Here is a 26,906-nt window from a genome sequence, read left to right on the forward strand (position 1 = left end):
TCTATGGTCAATAGGAGGCAGAAGGTCTCCATGACTGAATGTCGTGCTTGGGGGGTCACCCTGTTTTCACAGACAGGCCATGCTGCCTTCAGCGAATGAGTCTGGCTTTATCAGAGCAGAGACCAAAAGATCCATTCTCTTGACAAATGGATGTCTTCTCTCTCACCCCTTTTGTGAGTTGTAGTTGGGGACTGTTTCTTACTGTGCCACTACTTGCCACATCGACTTGGACTTGGGGCTTTGTCATGAGGTTATATAGTCTGTCAGACTAGGACCTGGAAGACCAGGGTTCAAATCCCCACATGGGTGACCTTGGGCCAATCACTGTCTCTTAGCTACCTCACAGGGTTACTGTGAGAATGAAGTGGGTGGATGCCACCTTGAGCTCCTTGGAGGAAAAGCGGTTTGTAAATCAAGTAAATAAATCAAATGCATCTTTCATGACAATATCCCCACCACGCCTCACCAGTACTTATTTTCTGATGGAGTTTTTAGACTTCTCTCCTAGCCTTTCCTGCTTGCAGGAATTGCAGTTGGACCTCAAACCTCAACTCTGCCAAGCCAACCTCCATAGTGCAGGACCTAGTCTGCCAGGAGTTGCAGAGCCACTAAGCTGTCCTCACTCTCCAGAGCAGAGAACTGAACAACAACAACAATCTGCTGCTTTTAACTCTGGCATTGGAAGGAGCTGGTTCACTGAGAAGTGGCAGGGATGAAGTGTCGGCTTGGAAGGAAGGGAAACAGAGCTCTTGCCACTTCTAACATTACCCAGCAAAGATAGTCCTTTTCAGATATTGCCTGGCCATAAAAGAAGGCATGCAAAGCATCAACTTTATGGTATTATCCATAGGCCTGTGTGATTGCTTAGCCTTCCTTCCCTTCCCTTCTAGCTCTGAAACCTCCTTGGGTATGTCTGTCTTGAATAAAACCTTTTATTTCTGGCAGTAGAAATCAGTCACAGGGTCTCTTTAGAAAAATCACCTGCTTTGCTTAACTATATCATCTTGGGGACTCGTCAAGATGCTACCTAGTGTTTCCATGCTCTTGTCTTCTCTGGGCTCAGCTGTTCCTCCTGGGATGGGTCTGGTTATTCTCACCAACAGGATTCCAGCACGAAGACAGAGTTTTCTGCTGTCTAGGATGGAAATTTCTTCGTTTGTTTCATAAGCAGCATGTTATTGTGGTTTCCTTGGCTGGAGGATTTCATTTTTATTTCTAATCTCCGCCATGTGTTGGTCAATACGAGTGTGGAATTTGCCTAATCTCCTCCTCCTTCGCCCATGTGCTCACATGTAATTCTCCAAGCTGCGTTGCCAACACATTGCTCAAACTGGGTGGGAGACGGGACTCTCCTAGCAATCTGAAAATGAACAATTGTGGTATGCAGCATTTGTTCCACTCCCCTACAGAGAGACTTAGCGGGCAATCGCATGAATAACAGCAATTAGCAATAAGTGTCTGCTTTTCCTCAACTGCTCCATAAGTTTAGCCAATATCTGCGGACTAAACAGGCATTAACTTGTCATACTCTCTCCTACTGACATATGGTCTATGCTATCACTCATGAATCTATGGCTATGTAAACACACCTAAGAATGTTGGGAACTGTAGTTTACCCCTAGGGTTAAAATTCTCAGCAAGTTTAGCAAACTAGTTTCCAGGATGTGTGCTGCTGTGAATGTCATAAAGCCCACATTTTGTGAACGTCTGAAAATTCAGAGATATGCCAGTAAATGTTGGTAAGTCGCCTCAATATGGTAGATGGCATTTGCTAGTACAGTGGTACCTTGGGTTACATACGCTTCAGGAGGCCGCATTAGCTAAAGTGGTGCTTCAGGTTAAGAACAGTTTAAGGTTAAGAATGGACCTCTGGAAATAAAAAAGGTATTTAAATATACCTTTTTGAAGAAACCAGAGGCCTTTCTCCTGGGTATGGTCGGCCAATTGGTGTCAAAAAAGGACAGAACATTTTTTATGTATGCTACAACAGCAGCAAGAATACTTATTGCAAAGTATTGGAAGACAGAAGAACTACCCACCGTGGAAGAATGGCAGATGAAAGTTATAGACTATATGGGACTGGCAGAGATGACCGGCAGAATCCGAGACCAGGGGAAAGAGAAGGTGGAAGAAGATTGAAAAAAATTTAAAGACTATCTTAAGAAATATTGTAAAATTGTTGAATGTTAAGACGATGTTGATTTTGAAATTAAGGGGTCGCTAGCGGTAATCTTTATATGAATATGAAAAGTAAGCTTAAAAATCTAATAGAAACTAAGGGAAGGATTTGTTGAAGAGACTTAATTAGAGAATGGAATACAGTAAGGAGAGGTATGAGGAGGTCGGGAAAGTAAGTTTTATGTTCATAAGGGAATGAAGTTATACATGTGGGTGTTTTGTTTTGTTTTGTTTGCTGTTTTGTATGTATTTTTTGTTTTTGTTTTTTGTGTTTTTTGTGATTTTTATGTTTTATAAAATTTGTGAAATTGCCAATAAATATATATATTATTTTTTTAAAAAAAGAATGGACCTCCGGAACAAATTAAGTACTTAACCCGAGGTACCACTGTATCTGTTGCCAAAATGATTAAATATATATCATACCCAACTGCACCAGAAAAAATGGGACATCTCATCCCCCCCCATGTGAGCACGGCAACCATTTGGGGTACCTTGCTCTCACACAATATCAGGCTGAGTTTTTGCCCTGAAAGAGTGTTTAATTTGGGTCTGCAATATTGTACCATGCCCGAAAAAGTGGTTTTTTCAAGTCCACAATCTCATGCAGGTGACATGACTAGCATGGGATTTCAGACCCAGAAGATGGTGTCTCAGATTTGGGCTGCATCACGTTTCAAGTCATGATGTATGCACTTTTGAATGACCTTAATTTTCCATAAGGACTGCTTTCACCCATATAAACCTAAACTGAGGCATATAACTGGCTTTAGCAGCTCTGTTCCACCACCATGGGAAATACAGCTGGGGGACTCTCCAGTATTAGTGTCACAGTTGTGGACTGTTCTTCCTGGCAAGATCTGACAGGTTCCCTGTCTTCCTGTGCCTCGTTTTACTGTTCTATAAGTTTATACTGTCCACTGCAGCTGCTTTTTTTACAGAGGCTGGACTCCTATATGCACTTACCTGTGAGTAAGTCCCATTGACTTATTTCTGAATAGATATGTGGAAAATTCTATTGCATTTTTTAAAAAAGATGTTGTTGCTGAGCTTTTATTACTTATTTTGCAAACCATTCTTGCACAATATTTTACAACGAAGAGCAGCTTCTAAAGAATATGAAATATGTAAATTAAATTGGCTACCTGACAATATTTATCCATTTGTTTCAGGAACCACTAACTTGCTGCTGCTGAACAGATTGTTCTCTTTTGCTAAGGAACTATTATGTCGAAGTTTTTGAAGGACCCAAAGGGTGAAGAGCTGCAGGCCACCCAAAACTGTAGAAGAAAGAAAAATCCACATGTTCCAATAAAGGAAACCGTACAACCATCTTGTTTAGATGTATAACAAACTTTAAATATTTAATAAAGATTCTATGTAATAGAATCAGGCATTACAGATAAGCAATTGTGATTGCCAAAGCACAAGAGGTGGGTTATTTGTATATTTGGTCAAATAGGACCGTTCTCCCAAAAATAAGATACTAGGAATTTGAAATGCTTAACAGATAACATGGCTTTAGGAGGTTGGGAGGGGCAAAAGCATATAAAACGCCCAATACAAACAGAAAGAGGGGGGAAACTGAGAGGTGTGTTAGCAAACAAAAACAGATAAGGTCGTATTTAAAAGTATATCTATATATAAATACATGTTGTACAGGTTAAATCAGCTGTAATCCCAGGGGAATGTACAAGGTTCTCTTAAAATACACTTGGAATAATATTTTGAGAAAGGAATGTTTTAAAGATTGGCAACAATAGGTCTATGTGTGGCCACAAGAACTATCATTTTTAAAAAAACACAAAATGAGTGGGAAATATAAAAATCCAGATGCATAGAGTGTGACAGCCCAGTGCTATGAGTTGCTTATAAGATCTGGTCTAAGAGCCCCAGCATGGACTTGACCCCGGACACACAGGCTGGTGCTCCCTTAACCCCTTTGCAGCACCTCAGTACCAGCCAAAGCCCAAATGGGTAAAGTTGCATCTTCTTGTGTGACTTCCTATGTGCCACGGGCAACTTGAAGACAGGTGTGAAGCAGCATCCTCCATATCCTGAAGTTAAAGGATGAGACAGGACCCCCCGCCCAACAACGAAGGAAGACACAACAGACTCTGACTCATTCCGTTCATAAATGTGCACTTCTTCAAGTCTGCAACATTGGTGCCACTGTTGGGTCCTTAGAACCAGTGATCTAACCAATAAGAAAATAAAAACTTTGGCCTTTCTAAAAACATACACATTTGCTTTATAGGAGATATATATACATATATGCACATACACACATACCTCTTCTTTTTTTACAACAGAGAGAGTTGCAGCTGTGAACAGGATGGTGTGGAATGTGCACTAGATATAAAAAGCAAATGCTTCTTTGCTAGCTCCTCTGAACAGCCTGTCAGCTTAAGGGGGGGGCAGACACCCCATATCTTAACTTGCTCGCCAACGGTTAGCAAATTGCTTAATACTGTAGAAAAATAGAGATCACATTCTGTTAAAAAGTTGCCTTGTTACAAGGAGCTGCTCTTTCAAACCAGCAATTGGGTCATACAAATAGTTTCTAGTCCAATCTACAAACATAACCACGGGAGAGAGAAAAAATAGAACAAACTTCATAATAGTGAGTGCAAAACAGTAGCCAGGGTGGGGGTTATAGTGTTGGTTTGAAACAGTAAATTGGGGGCAGAGGCTGCACAGGTTGCAATTACATGTAAAACAATGCCGTGACTTTGTTTTGTTTTAGATTTGTGTGAGAGAGGGGAGGGGGCATTTTTTGTGTTTGTTTGTTTGCAGATGCCAGGTAAGGAACTTAAAAAGCAAAGCCCCTTCAAATGGTAGAAGTCCAAGCTGATTTCCCAGCCAGTCAATCAGTCTTCATCCCCTTCGGCCCTCACCGCCCTCAGCTGGAAATGCGGTCTCTCGCCGGCTGCCTGCTTTACGAAGACCAAAGTTAAACAAAGCTGAGGGTGCAGAGGTTCGGAGGTTTAAGCTCAGAAAATTCACATTCTTTCAAAAATCATTTTGCTAATCTCCCCTGTTTACATTTTACACAGAGCAAAAGCCAGCTTCCCCTCACACCCCTCCCATCTTCATCCTGTTTACCATCCTGCCTGAACAGGGCTCAGCAGAGTTTTAAAAATGACCAACCCATGCCAAGTAGAGGCATTAAGGCCTAATGCTACAAAAAACAGATGGTTTCAAAGTGAGAGGTTTTTGATCACTCTCTCTCTCTCTCACTCACTCACTTTCATGCAAGCTCCGTAAAGCTGTGGGATATGAACTACTTATTTCCCCCACTGGCAGAGACGAGGGCTTTGTCAGTACACTCTGAAGTCACTGCTTGTAGGAAGCTTAAAGCTATTTCTCTGTGTTGGAAACCAGCAAAACATTTGCGGAAGGCAGACATCTCCTGAGACTCGGGTCTTTTCCACATCACACCCTTTCAACTCTGGTGGGATCGTAGGCATCTGTAAAATAGGAAAGACAGCCATGATTATTACCAGCAATTTATAATAGTCCCCCTTTTCCGTTAATGCAGGTCCCTCAGGCTTCAACTGGAATGCCGCATGGTCAACACATTTAAAACACCAAAGCCCACCGCAGTTGGATAAGATGGTCCTAATGCGGCAAGCTTTTGAGTTCTCCGGGACTCTTCAGCAGGCAAAGAGGTCACAGAGGTTCAGGAAGGTATGGGGAACATTTGGTCCTCCAGATGTTGCTGAACTAGAACTCCCATCAGCCCCAGCAAGCGTGGCCAGCTATGACTGCAGTTGTAGTGTTGTAGTTCAGGAGCATCTGGAGAGCTAAAGGCTCCCTCAACCTGAGTTCAGGGGTGGTGGGATGAGGAGAACCAACAAACAAAAAAAGGGAGGAAAATTAGGCTGCATGTTAGAGCCATGAGCTCCACTTACAGCTTGAGCCTAAGATGGAGATTGCAGGCTAATTCCCTCCCAGGTGGTGACAAAACAGGTTACACACACAGGATTACAGGAAGAAAAAAAAGAAAAACGGCTCCTCCTCCTTTAAAATAGACAATTTTTACATTGCTTGTTCTATCAGCAATCCCATATGGTGGCCATCACATTTTACAGGCTAAGTCACAAAGACCACATATTGTCCAGGGATACCCATTGAATTAAATGGTACAGTAGGACTTGAAACTCCAACCACTGGACCACATAAGCTCTCGGTATTATTAAATATGGGCTGTGGTGCTCTGTTTACTGGGTCTTGTGAAAGAACAGAATATGTTTGCCATGTGGTTCCTAAGGCTTCAAAATTGTTTCAAGAGATAGCTTTTGTTGACAGCATATCACTTATTGGCTATAACACAGGCAAAATGATGTGTAAATGGAAAATGGAAAACACAGAAATAATAATAATAATAATAATAATAATAATAATAAACAAACATAGGAAGCTTTCAAAGTTGCACAGAATTCTCCATGAAGCAGGGAGTCAGTTGTGTGAACCTGGTTTAAGGATGGATGAATCAGTCAGTCAGTTTCGGTTTTCTCCATCTCTCATTTTCCCATTCTTAATTTCAGGTTTTTGTTTTTTTAAATGTCCTGAGAATTCATCAGATACACATACCGCTGTATGCCAAAAATGTACACATTTGCAAGCAATTTCTCTTCACCAAAGATGCATTTTGTTTACACTTTCCCCTATTATTTTTTTGTAAGCATTACTTGGGTGAAAAACTGAACTATGAAATTTAGAGCAGTGTGAATCTAAAAGGAAAACTGTGTTTTGGTTCATGTATTGTTGGGGGATTGAGAATTAGGTTCTTCTGTATTAAAATGAGAACTGAAATGAGCTTCTCCTCCATTTCTAGTTTGGCTTTAATCTATGCACCTGCCTATTTTAATACTATGAGATGGGTTTTTTTTATTAAAAAAAAAAAAAAATGAACAGAAAGCTAATGTTTGTTTCATTCAAATCAGAATTCACTACTCCCTATCCACACAGCTGCCTGCCATCAAAATGTAACTCAAGAAATGTAAACAGATAAATGAGACTATACAGAATACTTTAAGTTTTGGAGGATAATTACTTCCATATCCTTGTAGATAGAGAAAGCCTTACAAGGAATAATTTACCTAAGTAAAGATTTCCAGATCCACTTGTTATTTGGGTATTGAGCTTTGACAGAGGGCAAGCAGCAGCTTTCATAAGCAGATCAGATATATTTTCTCTCTGTTTCTCACTACCATGAAATAATTTTGTCCTCAGCTCCAACCACTACAAAGAAAGGAACTTCACAAATTCATCATGTTTTAGAAATGGGGGGGAGGGCATGCCATCGTCGACAGCCTACCTCCCATGATGTTGATATTTCCAGCATTTCCTACATACTGATTCAGAATGCCAGCAGTCACATGAGAGCAGGACATGTGAAAAGAATCTAGGAGTCTTGGTTGACCACAAACTTGACATGAGCCAACAGTGTGACGTGGCAGCTAAAAAAGCCAATGCAATTCTGGGCTGCATCAATAGGAGTATAGCATCTAGATCAAGGGAAGTAATAGTGCCACTGTATTCTGCTCTGGTCAGACCTTACCTGGAGTACTATGTCCAGTTCTGGGCACCACAGTTCAAGGAGGACACTGACAAACTGGAACGTGTCCAGAGGAGGGCAACCAAAATGGTCAAAGGCCTGGAAACGATGCCTTATGAGGTACGGCTAAGGGAGCTGGGCATGTTTAGCCTGGAGAAGGGGAGGTTAAGGGGTGATATGATAGCCATGTTCAAATATATAAAAGGATGTCACATAGAGGAGGGGAAAAGGTTGTTTTCTGCTGCTCCAGAGAAGCAGACACGGAGCAATGGATCCAAACTATAAGAAAGAAGATTCCACCTAAACATTAGGAAGAACTTCCTGATAGTAAGAGCTGTTCGACAGTGGAATTTGCTGCCAAGGAGTGTGGCGGAGTCTCCTTCTTTGGAGGTCTTTAAGCAGAGGCTTGACAATCATATGTATAGCAGTGCTCTGATGGTGTTTCCTGCTTGGCAGGGGGTTGGACTTGATGGCCCTTGTGGTCTCTTCCAACTCTATGATTCTATGATTCTATGACATAAATGCAGACAGCTAATAAAGTCGTACCTTGGAAGTAGAACAGAATCTGTCCCAGAAGTCCATTCGACTTCCAAAATGTTTGGAAACCAAAGCGTGGCTTCCAATTGGCTGCAGGAAGCTCCTGCAACCAATTGGAAGACGCAGAAACCCCGTTGGATGTTTGGCTTCCAAAAATAGTTCACAAACCAGAACAGTCACTTCCACGTTTGCGGCATTCAGGAGCCAAAACGTTCAAGAACTAAGCTGTTCGAAAACCACGGTGCGACTGCAAACAGAAAAGCAACCGTGAGTGCCCTGCAGACTGATTGTAGCCGGGCATTCCAGCCAGACTGGAGGCCTGCCACTGCAAAAGGGGTGCTCTCATATGGCACAGCCAGGTTGACTTCAGGATTCCAAGCATGGAAAAGGGAAATGAGGGAAACTGAGATAACCGGTCCATGTGAACTATTTTAACAGAAATTGGTAATGGTGCAGGATACAGAGCTTTGGAGGAGGAAACAGGACAGAATAGGAAGAACTTTACTGGATCAGGCTAAAAGCCCATGTAGCCTAGCATCATGTTCTCAGAGTGGACTCGTTAACTTTTTAGCTGCACACCCTACCTAAAATTCAAGAGGGGGAATAAAGTGTTTCGTTGAATCAAAATGTACTTCATGTGAGCTGTTTCCAGAGGAAGAACTGTAAGGGGAATGGGTCTCTGTTGACCAGACAAGGGATTTTTCCACCTGCCTTGCCTCACCTTCCAGCTCTTGGGAGCTTTCAGAAAGCAGTTGCTGCCATGGCCATTATGTTTGCATGTCTTTTGATGAACTAAGTGAACTTTACTTGTGGTTGTGCTGTTTAGCCTATTTTTAAAGTTTTTTTTAAAGAATGTTTTATAGAAGGTGGTTGTTTTACTAATGATTTGTGCATTATTTTATATGATTTATGTTGTAATTGTGATGTTCTATTATGTCTTTGTTATTTATTGTTTGCGAGCCACTTTATGACTCGTGCGAGTGAAAAGCGGCATAGAAATATAAGAAATGAAATTAATAACAAGAGATTTGGGCCGCTTAGAAAAATGGGTAAAAACCAGCTTGCCTGTTGATAAGGGTGGCAGAATGGAAGGGTGTTCTGACAATTTGGAGAATTCTTAAGACCACAGATATTGGTGGCTTTTTCGTAAAATATAATCATAAAATTGTAGAGTTGGAAGGGACTCCAAGGGTCATCAAGTCCAACTCCCTGCAATGCAGGAATTTCAAAGCATACATGACAGATGGCTATCCAACGTCTGCTTAAAAACCTCCAAGGAAAGAGAGTCTTTCATTTTAAAAATTATAGGTGCTATGTATAGTCACCTTAGAAGTTACGCTGTAACATGATTAAGTGTCTTCTGAAGTGGGGAGACCACTTAGGGAGGGAGGAGACCCAGCCCATATTTCAGATCACATGCAATTATTCCTCTGCAGTACCTATGTAGCTGGTTATCCATTCACTTAAAATATACAGCTTTTTTTTTTTTTTTGGCAGATCTTCGAAGTTCACTATAGATCTTCCCTCCTTTTGGGCAGTGTCAAAAGTGTCTTATTTTTCCCAACAGTGCATATCAAATGATATGCCAGGCATGGATTTTACTAGGCACTGACTGGCAGCTTTTTCTGCTTATACACTTGCTTGCAGTTAAATGGCAGCTGCAAAGTTTATATTTGAGATGGAACAGGAAAATGCCCTTTCTTTTCAAGGAGGCTTCAGAGGAAGTGTATAGCCATCATCACCCAGCAAAAGTGCTGACCACAAAAACCCTGGAGGAATTTTGCTCTTACCTAAAGAAACTAAATCCCTTCCAGTTTTCTTCTCACTCACGTTGTCCCAGAGCCCATTTTCAGCCAATGAGATGATGCGCTTGGAAACGGAACTCCCGTGGGACAGTTTGCGGGGCAATTCATTGCGGCCAAAGGAAATGTCACTTCCTCTTTCCTCCGGGCCTTTTAGCTGCTTATCCTCATCTCCATCCTCCACCGAATCTGCATTTTTTATGCTTAGACGTCTCATACGAGAGACCGAGTCAACTTCTTTCATCCTCACCAAACGGTCCATGGCAGCTCGGCTAGGGGCTGATGCAAGTTTGCCTTGCAAGGTCTCAATCACCTTCGAAGTGCATCTAGCTCTCTTTTCCACACCAGGTGGAACCATATTTCTTTCAGCAAATGGAAGCACAACAGACTCAGGAGAGGAAGCTTTGGGTCTACCAAGACCTCCATGGTGCTCAAAACATTGTTCAGCTATCAAAACTGCTTGACCGGAAGGCTGGCCTTCAATAGACCCCAATGAGATGTTTCTGTCTCCAACAAAGAGGGAGCTTTCTGTCCAGCCACACTTTCGTCTTCCTTCGTAAGAAGATACTTTTGCTTCCACCTTGCCCTCTGACACACTTTCCTCTGGCAATTCAAGGCTCTGGGGGACATTGTCAGAGTGAGAGTGTTCATCCTGAAGACTGCTGTTGTCAGGAATGAGGGACTCCACAGCTACCTCTATACCCAATATCCGAGCTGCTCTTGCCTGAAGCGATTCATTTGGGGGGATCTCACTGGTGATAGGTTTCCCATGACTATCTAGTTCAGTTCCTTGACCGTCATCAAACCCCACAGATCTCAGATCTGGCTCAGAGAGACCTTGGTTCCTATTTGTTAAAGACAATCGCCCTACAGAACCTCTGTCCAAAGCCAAGTTATTCCACGGCACTGCATTTTTTGTCAGCCTACCAAAGTTGATGTTGTCTCTGTGATTCTTAACTTGTATTTCCTCACTGAAGTTAATGCTGTTGAATGGATTGTAGTGATCCTCATCGTCAAAGCTGCTTGGCAGAACTTTTTCGATTGGGTGTGGACTCACAACCTGTTTTATTGTCCTTTTCCCAGCTTCCTGATTCCTTGATTCTGCAACCACATATTCATTCGTGGCCTTAACTGAACCACCCACCTCTTTGGCCTGCAAGCAGCTTTGGGACCTAGCACAAGATATGACCCTTGCACTTGAGCTTTCAGATGCACTTAAACTTTCAGGTTTGGTTTTATCCCTCTCCTGTCTAAATATAGGAGTGATTGATATAACAGTTTCTGACTGCATGCCAGGTCTATGGTCCTGGGTTGGCCCATCAGTCCTAGAGGTCCCACTGCTATCTGTCCTCTCTCCTTTCTCCCTTTCTGACTCCTGGTTGTCCTCATTCTCCATACTCTCATTCTCTACCCCATCTTCACTTTGTTCTTCCTGCTCTTCCTGCTCTTGAAGCTCCTTGTTAAAACTTTCCAGCTCACTTATTATATCCCAAGGACGGCGGCTAACAGGTTTCAAGAGGAACTGCCCAAACAGCTCCTTACTACTGCAAGGGGAGCTTCCTCCCTCCCTGATGAGACAACTAGTTTCTCTTTCCTGCCCAGGGAGAGGGGTGCACGAAGCACAAGGCAGGTTCTGGCATGCCTTTGGGCTAAGGACTGCAGTCTGAGAACACACATTATTGCTAGCTTTGTCAAGATACCCTGGAGCTTTTGCACTGAGTGTAACCTGCCTACATTTTCTGTCATCGGCAGGTAACACAGATAGATGTTCCGCTTCTGCAGTGGACACCCCACATCTTGACAACTGTGAAGCTGCCGCTGTATTTGAGCCGCTGGGTTCTAAGCGTTGGAGACGATGACACAAGATTTTGGGTTCTTCTGTGAAGCTGGTCTGTGTTTGCTGGTCTTTGTACTGATCACCTGGCCATGAGCCAGAGTACTGGAGCTCCTTGTGCTTTGCAGGCTGCAGGAGTCTGAGGTCATTCGTTTGTTTGAACTCTGGTCTCCACCACAACTCCTGTTTTTGTAGCTCATTCTTACTGGCCATGCTTCCTGTAAGGGCTTGGAGCTCCAAGTCAGTGGAAGAGGTACTGAGGAGGCTTTGTTCCTGTAGACCCCCGCTATCGTCAAAACCATTCTTCTCCTCAGCTCCCTGGGTTAAGTTGTTGTTCCTATCAGTATCAGGCAGGTTCAGTTCAGATTTAACTGGGACGGAGACCAAACAAAATATTGTCTCATTGGTTTTTTTCTTTGAACTCCTCTTGCTCTGAATCTCAGTCCCAGGTTCAAATGTTTTCACTTTAGTGACTGTCTCGCAGGGGGGTTCCATCTGTGAGCTTTGGACAGACAGCCTGCCTTTTGGGTATCTGTGATCCAAGCCCTTACCTGCGTCATAACCGTCTCTTTGGATAGGCAAGGCACAACTGTCTTGATCGACGCTGGACTCAGCTAGCCACTTGCTGCCGTGTGCAGAACTGCCAGGGACCTGGTCACATTTCACAGCAGTGTTTAGCGAGTCAAAAAAGGCACTGTTGTACTCTCGTTCCAGAGAGCTCTCTTGGAAGGCATGGGAACCTGTCCTATTTGTATCCACAGCGTATTTCTCATCGTCCTGAAGACTGTCTTGGTGCGCTACTTTAATATGCCGGATTCTAGGGTCATCAAAAGGAATGTACTGGACGGAAGACAGGTAGCCCTCCCCATGCCTCAGGTGGCTTTTCTTGTCACGAGGAACCTGCTCACCTTTGCAGTAGGTACTAGCAGAGGGATGGTAACCAAGCATGGCTCTCGTTCTCTCCACTGGACTCTGCATACCATTACTAAAGCACATATCATAGTCAGGCACTTCACCAGGCAAATGCCGGCTCATACTTGGCTGAGCTGGAGATTTGTAACAGGGAGGGGGTATGTACAAAGGGGGCTCCAGACCAGCATCTTGGCTGCAAGCATCCTGGATCTGATCGTTTGCTTTGGTCAAAGAGGAGATGGCTTCATCTTTCCGTTGGTCATCCTGGAGCGAGCCGGCTTCTAGGTTTCCCCTGGTTTGCTGATGCAGCTCATATGATGGGGGCTTCAGGGGTCTGCCGTACTTAGGCTTGGGCAAGGGATGGAAGTGGGCCACTGGCTCAGGGTGTTTGGAGGTCTCCAAGCCGAACCCAGTTGGGGGGCAAGATGTCGCTTTAGTTCCACGGAGCGAATGCTTGCTGTTGACCAAGGAAGGCATTTCAACACACCGCAGGCTCTCTGGTGAAAGAACTCTTGGCAAAGATTGTGATTTCCCCTTTGCATGGGAGCCAATGGCAGTACCTCCTCGTCTCACCGAATACATCTCTTGAAGCAGCCTTTCTCTGTCACCATCTGTCATGAGTCCTCCAAAGTTGGTTGGTTGGTTCCAACCTTCTGTCCTTAGACTTTGCCACCTGTAGTCCCCAGGGGCATTCCAGGTCTCCTGCATGCCAGTTCTCCTCACATTCTCCATTCCACCTCCTACCTCCCACTGACTTTCCTTATCAAGCCCATACAAGGCACAGGGCACTGCCATGCCTTTCATTTCAGAGTCTCCTCTGTCAGTATAACCCAACAATACACTAAAATCTTGGCCCCTTCTTCTCCAGTAGGCAAGATCTTTATCCGTCTTGGGACGTGAAGGCCAGGCTAACTGTGGTCGGTCATAAAACCTGAAAAACAAAATGAAATCTTACTAAAGAGGCCCATACAAAAACAAACAAACAAGCTTTCTTTTCCTCCATAATTAAAAATAGAATCTCTGCCACCCAGAATCATGAGCTTGTTTCTAATCCCAACATCCCCACAGATATGATGCACATGATCTTTCTATGAGGAACTACAAAAGAGTTCTTTACTTACAAGACATTTTCTTTTACTGCAGTGCATACATGTTGTAAAACTGCATGCATAACATTCCTTTGCATAATCACATTTCCTAAACTTCATGGTCTTTCTTAACATGGAAGTGATTTCTGCATTGGAAGTCTGCAACTTATGAGTTGTCTCTTAGTGAGAAATCCATACAAATTCCTAAAACTGTCAACTCTCTATAGCCCATCAAGATGCAATGTTAGTATTCCTGCAAACTGGAGGATCAGACATGTAACTGCCATTGAGTATAAGCCAAAAGAAACATCAAACTTCACTGACAGGGTAAGAATATAGCTCAGATAGGATCATTTTCTTCCATTCCTGTCAATCCAAATGTGTGGAGGTTGTTCGTGAGTGAGAGGAAGAATTGTCCATGGATGGGGAACCCAAGGACTCCCTTCCTCTTAAAAACAGAAATATTCAAAAATGAAAATGTAATGCACCCCCCAAAAAGATTATTTTTTTAAAAAAATGAAATGCACACATACACATCTGGCTGCCAATAATCCTCATTCTAAGCACTGTTCAATCACTTTTGTTACGTGCATAGATTCATCCTATCAAGCAAAACTGTTCATAGACCAAACTGAGATAATAAATATTTTTCATCAGAAAGATTAAATGAAATCATCTGGGCAAAATGTTCAGGATAGAAAATGACATCCTTCCAGGGGCCAGAAATGAGAGCGCGATCATGTCAAGAACGTACAAGATTAGTCCAGGCTATATAAATAAAATCACACCATGAACAAGAATGCTTAGTATGGTTTGGATTAGAGCCAGGATCTCTCACTTAAACGAAGTGTGCAATTGACCACCATCAGCATTTTGAAATTATCACATTTGTGTCAATTTCATTAAAGGTCAGAGGATGTTCTAATACAGTCCATCAAAAGGTGTAGAAAGTGTGTTTTTATGACCTGCTAAATAATACTCTAAGACTGGAGAGCTCTATACATGGAAGCGAGAAGGTCAAAAAAAGAGAGGAATGATTAATACAAGATGCATTTGTTACATTAGTTATTTTGCCTTTCCTCAGTTGAACTCAAGGTGGCACACAGAGAATTCTCAGGTGTTCTCCTAGTCCAACTGCTGACTGGTTCCTCATGTGCCTTCAGACCATTCTGTATCTTAAGGTTTTGTATAAATTAAAAAATTGTCCAGCAGTACCTTAGAGACCTCAGGACCTTCTGTGTGCTCAGGACCTTCTGTGTGCAAGGCAGATGCTCTACTAGTGAGCTAAGAAAAAAGAAGAGCCTGTTGGATCAAGACCATCTAGTCCAGCATCCTTTTCAACCAGATGCCTGTGGGAAACCCACAAGCAGGAATCGAGCACTCTCTTCTCCTGTGGTTTCCATGATCTGGTATTCGGAGGCATTACTGCCTCTAGTGATGAAGGTGAAGCACAGCCATCACGACTAGTATCAATAGCCATCTCCTCCAATTTGTCCAATCCTTTTTTAAAAGCCATCTGAGTCGGTGGCCATCGCTGCCTGTGGGAGTGAGTGCCATAGTTTAACTACGCACTGCAGCCTTTCCCCAGAATGACAACAGGAGACGGAAGACTTGAAAACAAGCTCTATTTTGAGCTGTCACTCTTTTTGCATCGAGGTCATTTTGCACAAACTGCTTTCCACATTAAAAGAAAGAAAGAAAAAAGTGATGGAAAACACTGCACTGAAACCTAGATATGGGTTCCATTACTTAACCAGGATTGAAACAGATTTAAAGTCCTTCATTAGAAGAAGGAGTGACAGTGGGGTGGGGGAGAGAGAAAGCATTTGTTCCGGAGTGCTTGTTCCCATTTTTGTCTGAGCACAACCTGTATTTTCAGCATTTGTCCCTTAAAATAAACTCTGCCTTTCCTTTTGTTCAAAATTTTGTTGCTGGCAGACGACTGCCAGAGCGGAGTTGCTATTTGTCTCCCGCCAAACACAAACATCCCCCCCCCTCCTTCCAGGACGATTTGTCCCAGTTCAAAAGTGCATGGACAGTCGGCTGCAGGGAAGCGCAACTGCAGCGGCACCATTTTCTGAAGCTATCCACAGGATGGAGTTAGTTTCACAAGACCTTCCGCAAATGCTCCTGAGAAAAGACCACCCTCTTTGGACAGAAGACACACAGCTGACTTCACTGGTATGAAACTAATTTAAAAGGAACATCTGCGCCCTAAAAGGGGACAACATATAAAGGCTGAGTTTGGGTTGAATCTACCTGTACTGAGGTAAAATATGTACTGAGAAAAAGACACCCAAAGTGGACAACCCAGTCAGATGGGTGGGGCACAAATATAATCATCATCATCATCATCATCATCATCATCATCATCATCATCATCAATATGGTTCCCCAAGCAATTTCTCTCTTTCTCTTATCTACCCATTATACTCCTGTAACATTTTTTTAAAGCTCACTATGCAAAATGTACTAACTGATTAATGGCATTGATCAAGTATTAATTTAAAAGAGGAACCTCTGAAGATGATTCAGATACTTCAGCTGGCGCAGAATTCAGTGGCCAGGTTGCTCATGGTAGAAAGATGGTCTGAGCATACAACACCAATCCTGGCCTGACCGCACTGGTTGCTTTGCATACAAAGATGTCAGGATTCAACCCCCTGCATAACAGGTAAAGATGGGGGTGTCTTCTGCCTGAAACCCATGGAGAGCATCTGCCAATCAGTTTAGACGATACTGAGCTTGATGGACCAATGGAATAAGACAGTTGTTCATACCATCCTACATTCCTCAGTTCTTATTTTCCCCTGTCCTCCAAACTTTTGACAAGCCAACTCAAGAAAATCCAATCTCCGACTGGACATCCTCTGCATCACAATCTTACTGAGATACTCACTTAGAACCACCAACAGACTGACCACATAATAAGGAAAGAAACTCACTTACTTAGAGATGCTTTGGATGTTTCCAAAGTCTCTCGCTGTCCTGTTCTGATTAAGGGATAGACACAAAGAGGGTATTATTAGCAAAAACAACCACTGGTTGTCAAGGCTGGAGGTGGTCACAAGCAGAACAAATTAATAGTTGCTCTTAACAAAATCAAAGCTGTTGGAAAGCTAAACTGAGACCTTTGCTTGGATTTGCACATGTCTAGGAAAACCTGGGAAGTGGGGATCTTACCGTCCTTCTGAAGCATGAGTATTAGCCAAACTCGAGAAGTCTTTATGGTAACTGGGACCCAGTTGCCTCCCTTGGATGGCATGCCTAGCTTCATTGTCATTCAGGTAGCTTTTAGCTACTGTCTTCTTGCTGCCAACACTGGTTCCAGTGTTTGTCGGGAACCCATTCACAGTTCTATAACCAACTCTCCTATCTGTGATCTCTTGCTGGAATCCATCAGTTCTGTTCTCATATGAATTGGTAGGGGCTTTAGACAATTTGTATCCATGAGAAATCAGGAGATCCTCTACGCTGAACATGTTGCACTGGCTTCATTCGCCTTGGTATTCCTGGAAGTTCTCTCGAACTGGGCCCATCGCTAAAAAAAAGAGAACGCAAAGGACTTGTGTGAGTATAGAAGGGCATATTGATCCAACTCCAAAGCAGACAACCAGCCCCAATTTATATATACATATATAAAAGATCTAACTGCATGCAGAGAGATTTCATTAAATCGCCATTAAATCTATAATGATTTATAGAATTCTGTTAACATAAAGTGTGCTTTACCATCTTTATTTGGTTACTTCTTGCAATCTCCATGCAAGGTACGCTGCTACTGTTAAATACATAGGGAATTGAGGCTGAGTGCCAATGAATTGTGATCCCTGAATTTTTATTACTTGTCTACCAAGTCTATAACAGGTGGGATTTTAACCCAGAGCATCTGGAAAGGTATTTCATGGCAAAGAGATAAAAGTTGTCTTGAATCATCTTGGACTAGTATAAAAGGCTGAGATTTAATACATTTTGTAGCTCTTCCTTATGCATAATGTAAGAACGCTGGTAGCACATTTCAAAGGCAAAAGCCCAGCAATGATACACTTGAATAACTCAAGAGTCAACCACATCAAATGCCTCTGCTAGCATGACCAACTTGAAGGTCCATGTATAAGTCATGTGTCATTTCTGGCTGCAAAACCCACTTGTTTTGCTGTGCTGTTTCCTGAATCCTCTGCAGCTCTGGGGAGAAAATTACCAAATGCCTAGATGCCCACTTGAACTTCATAGACACCCAGGTGCATAGCATTTCTCAGCCCTGGTATAAGCCAACCATACAAAAAGAAAAAAGGATAGACAGGACTTTGGAAATTCAAAGACCACAAAGCCAACTCCAATGTTACTTTCCCTGCAGCTGCTTTCTAAAAGGAGATTTACGTGTGCATGGGCATCCCTTAGCTCTTGCACATGGAAATGAAACGTCCTTTGCAAAAAGTTGCCATTGAGGCAATGCCAGACACTTGGTAAGCTTTGCCTAGAGGAGGGGTAGCAACCTAAGGCCCATGGGCCGGATGCAGTCCAATTGCCTTCTCAATCCGGCTTGCGGACAGTCCGTGAATCAGTGTGTTTTTACATGAGTAGAATGTATGCTTTTATTTAAATGCATCTCTGGGTTATTTGTGGGGTCTGCCTGGTGTTTTTACATGAGTAGAATGTGTGCTTTTATTTAAAATGCATCTCTGGGTTATTTGTGGGGCATAGGAATTCATTCATCCCCCCCCCAAAAAAAAATATAGTCCGGCCCACCACTTGGTCTGAGGGATGGTGGACCAGCCCACAGCTGAAAAAGGTTGAAAAAGGTCCACCAAGCTGGACATCACAGCTATTTGGTGATAGATATGCATCCTTAAGGAAAAAATGTATGTGGGGAATGAGGAGAGACAAAACTGCAAAGATTAATATCTCCTTCATGTCTGAATTCACAGGTGTTTTACACTGCCTTTGCTGGCTGAAGCTGATGGAAATTGCAGTCCATAACATCTGGAGGGCACCAGGTTGGCAAAGACTGGTCTAACACTTAGGTTCGTCACACAAGGTTTATTGTACAGTGGATTTAAACACACACAATCAACTTTTGTGGTTTAACGGCATGACCATCTTTGCTTTGAAAAGGATCACTCCCACCATTTAGTCCAGTGTTTCCCAAACCTGGGTCTCCAGCTGCTTTTGGACTACAATTCCCATCTTCCCTGATCACTGGTCTTGCTAGCTAGGGGTGATGGGAATTGTAGTCCAAAAACAGCTGGAGACCCAAGTCTGGGAAGCACTAATCTAATCCAGAGGCAGGGAGCCATCTTCATTCCAAGGGCCACATTCCTTTCTGGGCAACCTTCGTGGGGCCACTTGTCAGAACAGGTGGGGCCACAGACAAAAGTGTGTGGAGCAACAAATGGAAAACTCCACTCTTTTCACATTAGGGTACTTTCGACATTCCCTTCTCTGTACTCCACCCAGGCAAAGAAGATGTGTTATTTGAATTCAAGGATATGTGCCAGCCAAGCAAAAACATCCAAGGAGGCTGTAAAACAGGGACCATCCAGGGGGCAGCCTGGAGAGGGAGGCTGTGGCTAAGGAGAGGCCTGAGGACCAGCTAGAGAGACCTGGAGGGATAAGCTGAACTAGTCCAAGTGTCCACGGAGGCACAGCCGAAGTTTGAAAGCAGCCAAATCCACACAGGAGCAAGTCATTGTCAGTTGCGGCAGACACTGCAAAGGCAAGGAGTCCCATTCTTGAAGGGAGGTGGCAAAGAGAAGGAAGAACTGCCAATTCTGGAGCAGTCTTCTAACAGATGGGGAGGTTGGTTCAGGGCAACTTGCAATTATTTCTCCATCCCTAATTGTTTTTTCAAGCATAAACACCTGGGACTGTGCGAGGAACTCATAAGCACAGAACATGGACGAACAGCTGGCTGCTAGAACAATTCGCCCTTCAAGAGGAAGATCCACTTTGAGCACCGTAAAACAACAGCATAGTGTTGACAGGTCACAGGTGCAAGGAAGAAATGTGCTTTTCCTGGTGGTGTATAAATTAACAGGAATGGTTGTGTGTGCAGTGTCCATTTTCCGGCCATTGACACACTGTTGCCTGGGCAGAAAATAGGATCTAAGAAGCTCTTGAGAGACCCCAAGAATTGGCAGTGGAAGTAAATCATTAGCAGCAAAATTGCAAGGTGATGAAAACCATCCCAGGATAACTCTGCAGATTTTCAAGAAACCTGGCTAGCTAGCTGTGAAGGGTGATAAACAAATACTCTTTGAAAGACACAAACTACTCCAAGATAGTCTCTTTGGGAGCAGGATTCTCATCTTGGAAGTTGGAAATGGTACCTTAGGTTTCATATTGCCAAGGGGAAAGAGGTCACCCCAGTGTGAAGAACAAACAGACCCAAACTTGAGCTGTAAATCTAAACTTAAGAACTGATGTAGTAAAGCAGGGAAATCTCACTTCTGCCCCTAATTCAGTGGATGACCTTAGGCAAACCATTCTCTCTCAGCCTCCCCACCTGCAGCATAGGGACCCACTTTATAGGGATACTGTGAGAATAATTTATGCAAAGCACCCTGATTAGTGCTGTATAGCATCACCATCATTTTTGCAGCTCACCACAAGGAGCCATTGGAGAGCTGCTGCCAGTCAGTGCAGACAATATGGAGATAGATGGGCTAATGGGCTGCGTCAGCATAACTCTTAATTTTCATTTGCACACAAGAAAAACAGAGACAGCAGAAAAGGAAGTAAGAACTTTATTTTTAAAATGTAATTCTTTGTGTTAGGTTCTGAAATAACAAAAATACAACAATGATGATGATTATGATGATTACATTTGTTAGTCATTTATCTTGTGCAAGGCTACCCAAAATGACTTACAACCAATAAGATCACATGGAGTCTTCTAATCTGCTATGTGTTTTGTAATTAAGCTTGGCAGGCATGTTATTTGCTTTCATTGTCCTCTCTCTCTCTCCACTCCACTCTGTCTCTTTTTCCATAAAGCACAACTATATGGAAACTAAATATTATACAATGTCCCTGTACATTCCCCCCCCCCTTCCCTAAGCCATAGTTTGTTTGAGCACTACAAGTAAACTGTGGCCATTGTATCAGATATTCAACCTTTTATTCCCTCTCTACTCCCCCACATTGGTTATATAGATCCCAAATCTAGCTACATCATTTACAAATAAATATAATTGCATCATGGATGCAAGCTGGTTGTGGCTCATATTGCTATGTAGCCATTCTCTAAACATGGAAGACACATGGGAAAGATCCTTCAGTGAAGGTGTTGCCTCACCCAACACACATTCACAAACCCAATAGCAGGGACAGTATGAGTGTGTGCTAATACCTGGCTGAATTCCTACTTTGGTCTGAAGTGCCAAAGCCGCAGGGGGGTGATTGCAGTATCAGAACTTTTAGATGTGTATTGCTGGCTTTGGAAGTTCATGAAATGAAAAAACAAGTCCTGTCAAAAATGTCTTTCTCCCCCAGCCTGCCCCAGCGGAGCTTCGTAGTTCTAAATGCTGTGGAATTAAGCCTGAACATGAGATGAGAAACACACAAATACACAGGATAAGAAACAATGAAACAAGTAACAGGCAACCCAGACTCATGCATTTCTGATCTGATTCCCAAGTCCATCTGGCTAGACTTCAATCTCTTAAATATTTGCAGAACTCTGTATTGGCACAAGAACTCTTGTCCTGCACATGCCCAACAGGTCCTTTGTGCTCCAGAAAATGATATCCTAAGTGTTAAACAGGAAACTTGTTCATAGCTTCCCAAATGACACGGAAAGGCAACTCGTTTGCAGCTCTCCAAATGATGGTGAAACAAAAGGACTGTTTGGACTGTGTCAAAGCTACGAGAGAAGATAATCTTTTTGAACAGTGGACTGTTTGCTAATGGTCAGTGGACTTTTCTAGAGCCAGCTGCAGATGTTCTGCTCAATCGCTTTTGCTAGCCAGAAAGCATTGCTCGAGTAAGTATTTATGGCAGGAGGTAATTTTTGTGGCACACCACATACATACGGGTGGAGGCTAGAAGAGTTGGAATGTTTCTCTGGCAAGGGAGATATGAGCTAGCGGAAAGGAACCATACACATTATGCTTTGCTTCTGGAGAACTGAACTGATGATGCATTCAAGATTAGTACCATCAGTCTGCTTGCTTGCCTGCTCTCCTACTCAACCTGTATTTTTGAAAACAAGCAGCTATCACAAAAATGTCTCTCTTCAAACAGAAATAAATCTGATGTCCCTAAAACTTCCTACAATTTACAGAAGCAGGGAGCAGCACATGGAAACAATATTGTCCTCCTGATCTCATTTGCCCCCTTTATACCATTTGACATAGATTCCCCACCCTCAAATGGTGAGATTATTATTATTTTTTTTGCAAGTGTTTTCTGCAGCATCTCTTCATAACCATGATGGATTTATACTGGCCCATGTGCACATCATTCTGCTATATTCATTGTTCTACAATGCTTCCCCAGTGTATAAAACAGCAAAAGTGGGGCAAAAATAAACAAAACCCCTAATTTTTGTGGTATGAAAAATTACAGGATTTCAACATGAAGCTATGGGACATGCAATGATTAGGAATAAGTCGTATACCTGCCCCAAAATCTTTACAAACACAAACTGTATTGAAAGCAGGATTGCCTTGATACGATCCTGTGAGAAAATTGGTTTTTTTAAATTAATTTTTAATTTGCAAATTTAACAAAGAAAAAAAAGACAAAATAAAAAGGATGCAGTAACTGTCAGCACATCCATTAAATATATCAATTAATGTAAGGCCTCCAAATGTCCACATAGATATCCACATGAAATTGATGTCTGTGGCCAGGGCAATGAGATCCTCAGATCATTGTATGACAGTAGATATTTATCCTTCCAGGCTCAAAGTCTCCTAGCAACTTTAAGGGCTTTTGTTGTCCTGCTGCTAATCCCCATTTTATAGGAATGAAATTTCAAAGTACATGAACATCTGTAAACCTTTAGGATTTCGCCAATACACAATTGATACAGATGAGTTCAGACCAAAAAGAATATGTCACTGGACAAGCCCAAATCATATGTCTCAAAGAGGCATTTTCAGTTTTACACCTCCCACCGCTGTCTTTACAAACGGTTGTGGAGTCCAATATACCAAAAACATTAAATTTTGCTGGACCAATCTCAAATCTAAAGGAACATTCCATACAAATTATAAAGCCGCTTTCCATTGTTTAAGCTGTACATTCTAATTCCCTATTCTGGACCTCTGTTGAGGTCTTGAAATTCTACCTTACAAAGTTCCATTAAGCCTTTATTGACAGCAGTTATGGGGTTAGCTTTCTGTAACACGTATAACTGCCCCAAAACCACCACGGGTGCAAATCATCATGAATGCACAAAAAAAAAGGGACATCTGGAGGGGCTCATAATTATAATCTCAAGCAGGCAATGTAGTGCGCATTAAAAGCAAATGCCCACTGAGCAGCAAACAAAGCAAGAAAATGAACAGTGTCTTTTCCATCAGAAACTGGCTGAGATTGAACGTGCAGCCTTTCTAATCTGATGCAAGAGTTAAAAAGGCTGGGAAAACATTGTACCTTCCTGGGGCTCCTTTGTTTTGTTTGCCAATGACATCACAGATTTCGGAGCTGATTTCGCTTCCTCAGGATGCTGGCTATCTCCCCAGAGTTTCCGACTTGTCAAACTTTAAGCCAGAGCAGTTTTGTGGAAACATGAGCCAGACCCTCCTTGGCTATCTCCAAGCTACACTGGACATGCTTATATTTTAAAAAGGACTTCCTCACCCAGCCGTTGCAGAAAAGAGAGGAAGCAATGAGATCACCCTCATCCTACTGATTCCCCCCCCCCCTTCTCCTGCAACTCACTAAGATGACTTGTTTCAAAGAAGAGGAATCACTCTCATGCCTTCCCCCAGATTAAGGCCATAATGAGGGCTAACAGGAATGTCATTTGATGCAGAAGTGCTACAGGCAGGCACTCAGCTCAGGCCGTTCTCCTAAGTTCCTATCTCTCTAATAAGTGAGCAAAAAGAAGAAAAAGATGCCTGGAGGGGAATGTCAAAGAAAACAACACGTCGTTCTCCGGTGCCAAATTTCCTTGCTTGCCTGTTCATCTCAACACATTGCTGTTTCTCTCAAGGCGGTTTTCGCACAACAAAAAAATGTCTGAACATTTATTATCTGAATCAAGCCTGGTGGGGAACCTGTAGCCCAGGCATAGGCAAACTTGGCCCTCCAGATGTTTTGGGACTACAACTCCCATCATCCCTAGCTAACAGGACCAGTGGTCAGGGATGATGGGAATTGTAGTCTCAAAACATCTGGAGGGCCGAGTTTGCCTATGCCTGCTGTTAGCCCACCAGGCAGTGATGGACTCCAGGTTCAACTACCCCCGACCACTGGCTATGCTGGCTGGACTGATGGGAGCTGGGAGTTCAGCAATGTCTGTAAAGCCACACATTCACACAATCTAAATGGAAGTTGCTAATCCACAGAAGAGATTTCAGGGGGCAGGGGGAAGAGGACAGTGTGTAACACATATCTAGACAAAAATCGAGACAAGAGGAGAGATGTTAGGGTAGATGCTGGGTTCTCCTGGGTGGTGTTCTTCCGACCCACAATGCTACAAAGAATGGAATTGCCTATATTTTGAGAACTGAAAGAGCACAGCCTTTATAATTTGGCATTTTGAGACCCTCAGCTTTTACTTTAGAAAAAAATATGGCCCAAATCCAGGTAAAAGTTAGTCATATTTGTCTCAATATGACAAGTTAGCAGTGACTAATTGCAGTCTCATCATCAATGAAACCTCAGCATGACTTTTTTATTTATTTAAAAGATTTTGTCTACCTGGACATGGTGGCTCATCTTTTACTTTCCTCCATGCATACACACATTTGCTCCATTGTGTGAAAAGCGACAAACAATAGAGTATGAAGATGACAACCTGTATAATGCCCCTTGGCAGAAGACACGGGAGGTGGTAATCCATTTATCATAAGTTTTGGTGTAAAGGAAACTTCAAAAGAATGTTTTTAAAAGTTGTATATGTCATCCTGGGCTCCTTTGGAAGGGCCATATAGAAATTTAATAAATAAATAAAATTACATCTTGTTTATGGACTTAATTTTTTTTCTGAGAAAAGGCAAACAAAACAAATGTGCTTGTACTCTTCAGAACGATAGAACCACACTTTTAATTTATTAGGCACCACCCGCGGATGTTCTTTGCTGATGTGCCCCTGGAGTTGCATAAATAACTGAAAATATAATAAAAACAATGCAACATCTATCCCCCAAGCCCCGCCCTCTCGTTTTTCACGGATAACGAAAATATTATTTAAAGGATGGGGGTGGAGGAGAAGATGTGGGAGAAAAACAAAACACACATTCAATTGTGGCCAGAAGTACAATTTAACAACAGTTTGAGGTGGGGGGGGTCTCCTCCTTAAAGAAAAAGCCATGGCTTATGGTTGTTACAATCATGAATGATGTGCTACACACACACACACACACACACACGAGAGAGAGAGAGAGAGAGAGAGAGAGAGAGAGAGAGAGAGAGAAGTAACTAGCACAGTCAGATGAAGTCAACCTGAGGTGACCAGTGGATTCTTGAGTAGATGGGTGGTGCTGAATCACAGATAGCCATCAGGACACAGCCCTGGCAGAGACCAGCTCGCAGCTGCCAAGATAACTACTGAAGCTCCTTTGATGGCGATAAAGAAAGCACATCAGTCTCCAACATTACAGAACATGGTGTGGTTTTTTGGGGGGGAGGGGTCCCTCCATCTTTCTTTCTTTTATCCCCAGATTCCATGCTCTTTTTAAAAAAACCAAACCACCTTCTGTACAACAGTCAATATTCAAGAACTCTCTCCTCCCAAGCACCAAATGTCTATTTAATTACATTTAACTTTTAAGTCATTTCAGCTTTTAAAGCAAAGTTTCAATCCACAAGTTGCCCTGTGTTCCCAGAAGCCTTTAACCAGTGCTTTTTTCAGGGGAGACGCAGGGGGACACATACCCCTAAACATTTTTTGGCCTCATTGCGGGGCAGTATTTCAATAGTAGGAAAATGAGAGTACCCCTAAACATTTTTAAAGAAAAAAAGCACTGCCTATAACCATGTGTTCTATGGATGTTGAATACTAAGTAAAACTATGCCAGGTTGATTCAAAAGTAGACTTTATTGTCTGTTCGGCTCTCTTGGACATGGGCTGTCAGTTTCTCCCTTAATGTTAAGTCCCAGCATCTCAAATCTCAAACATTTCTCTCTGCATTTAGAGTCATGCAATAGTAAGCCATGCAACAGTCATGAGGTGAGTAATAAGACCCATCAGGTAGAGAGAAAAAACCAAGGGCTTTATCATTGGTGTGATGTAGTGGTTAGAGTGTCAGAACAGGAACTTGGAGACCAGGGTTCAAATCTCCACTCAGCCACAAAGCTCATTGGATGATTTTGGGCAAGTCTCCATCTCTTAACCCAAGCTACCTCACAGGGTTCTTGTGAGGATGTAATAGATAAATATGAGATTTTAAAAGAAATCAAGAGTTCCTTAGCAGATATCCTTTTGGAAATCCTTCCAGCAGTTCTACCCAACACTGTTACTCCTCCTCTCCTTGAAATATTTCAATTCCAGCTAGCCATTGCAATAATTCAGTAACTAAGAAACATTGCTCATTTCCTCCTCCCTCCTGATCCCTTCTCCTCCTATGCCATGTATTTTATATTGTAAGCATGAGAACAGGACTGTCATATTATTCACATTTGTAAGCCAAGCATTCCAGACGCTGCAGAGATGGCACAGCTCACACAAGGAAAGTAGCGCCAAATCTTTGGCTCTGCCTCCTTGCAAAGCTGGACCTTTTCCCAGTTGTTGCATATCCAGTTCAGACGTTGGCTTTATTTCATTATCTTCATAATAATCCCTGCCTTGAGTAAATGCCTGTTAAGAAAAGTAAGGC

At 42.7% G+C, this 26,906-nt stretch overlaps 1 protein-coding gene and 1 long non-coding RNA gene across 9 annotated transcripts in view; one reads left to right on the forward strand and one right to left on the reverse strand.

The window, feature by feature from the left end:
• Positions 1-26,906, forward strand: part of LOC310828145 — a 582,793-nt gene that overhangs the window by 113,486 nt on the left and 442,401 nt on the right. The gene's annotated exons all lie outside the window — the stretch shown is intronic.
• The window catches only part of JCAD (junctional cadherin 5 associated), a 68,636-nt gene continuing 45,245 nt past the window's right edge, over positions 3,516-26,906 (reverse strand). For 7 of the 8 annotated variants that reach the window (XM_083704628.1, XM_083704629.1, XM_083704631.1 and 4 more), the window contains 3 exons: positions 17,098-17,455; positions 10,069-13,757; positions 3,516-5,648 (listed from right to left, as the gene is read on the reverse strand). In XM_083704628.1, coding sequence (XP_083560754.1) covers positions 5,614-5,648; positions 10,069-13,757; positions 17,098-17,396 — 4,023 coding nt within the window. In that variant the 5' untranslated portion in view covers positions 17,397-17,455 and the 3' untranslated portion in view covers positions 3,516-5,613. The remainder of the gene's footprint in view (positions 5,649-10,068; positions 13,758-17,097; positions 17,456-26,906) is intronic. The other variant, XM_083704634.1, reaches the window with a different exon arrangement.

This window comes from Podarcis gaigeae (assembly GCF_964106915.1).
Source record: "Podarcis gaigeae genome assembly, chromosome: 12".
Classification (NCBI taxonomy): domain Eukaryota; kingdom Metazoa; phylum Chordata; class Lepidosauria; order Squamata; family Lacertidae; genus Podarcis; species Podarcis gaigeae.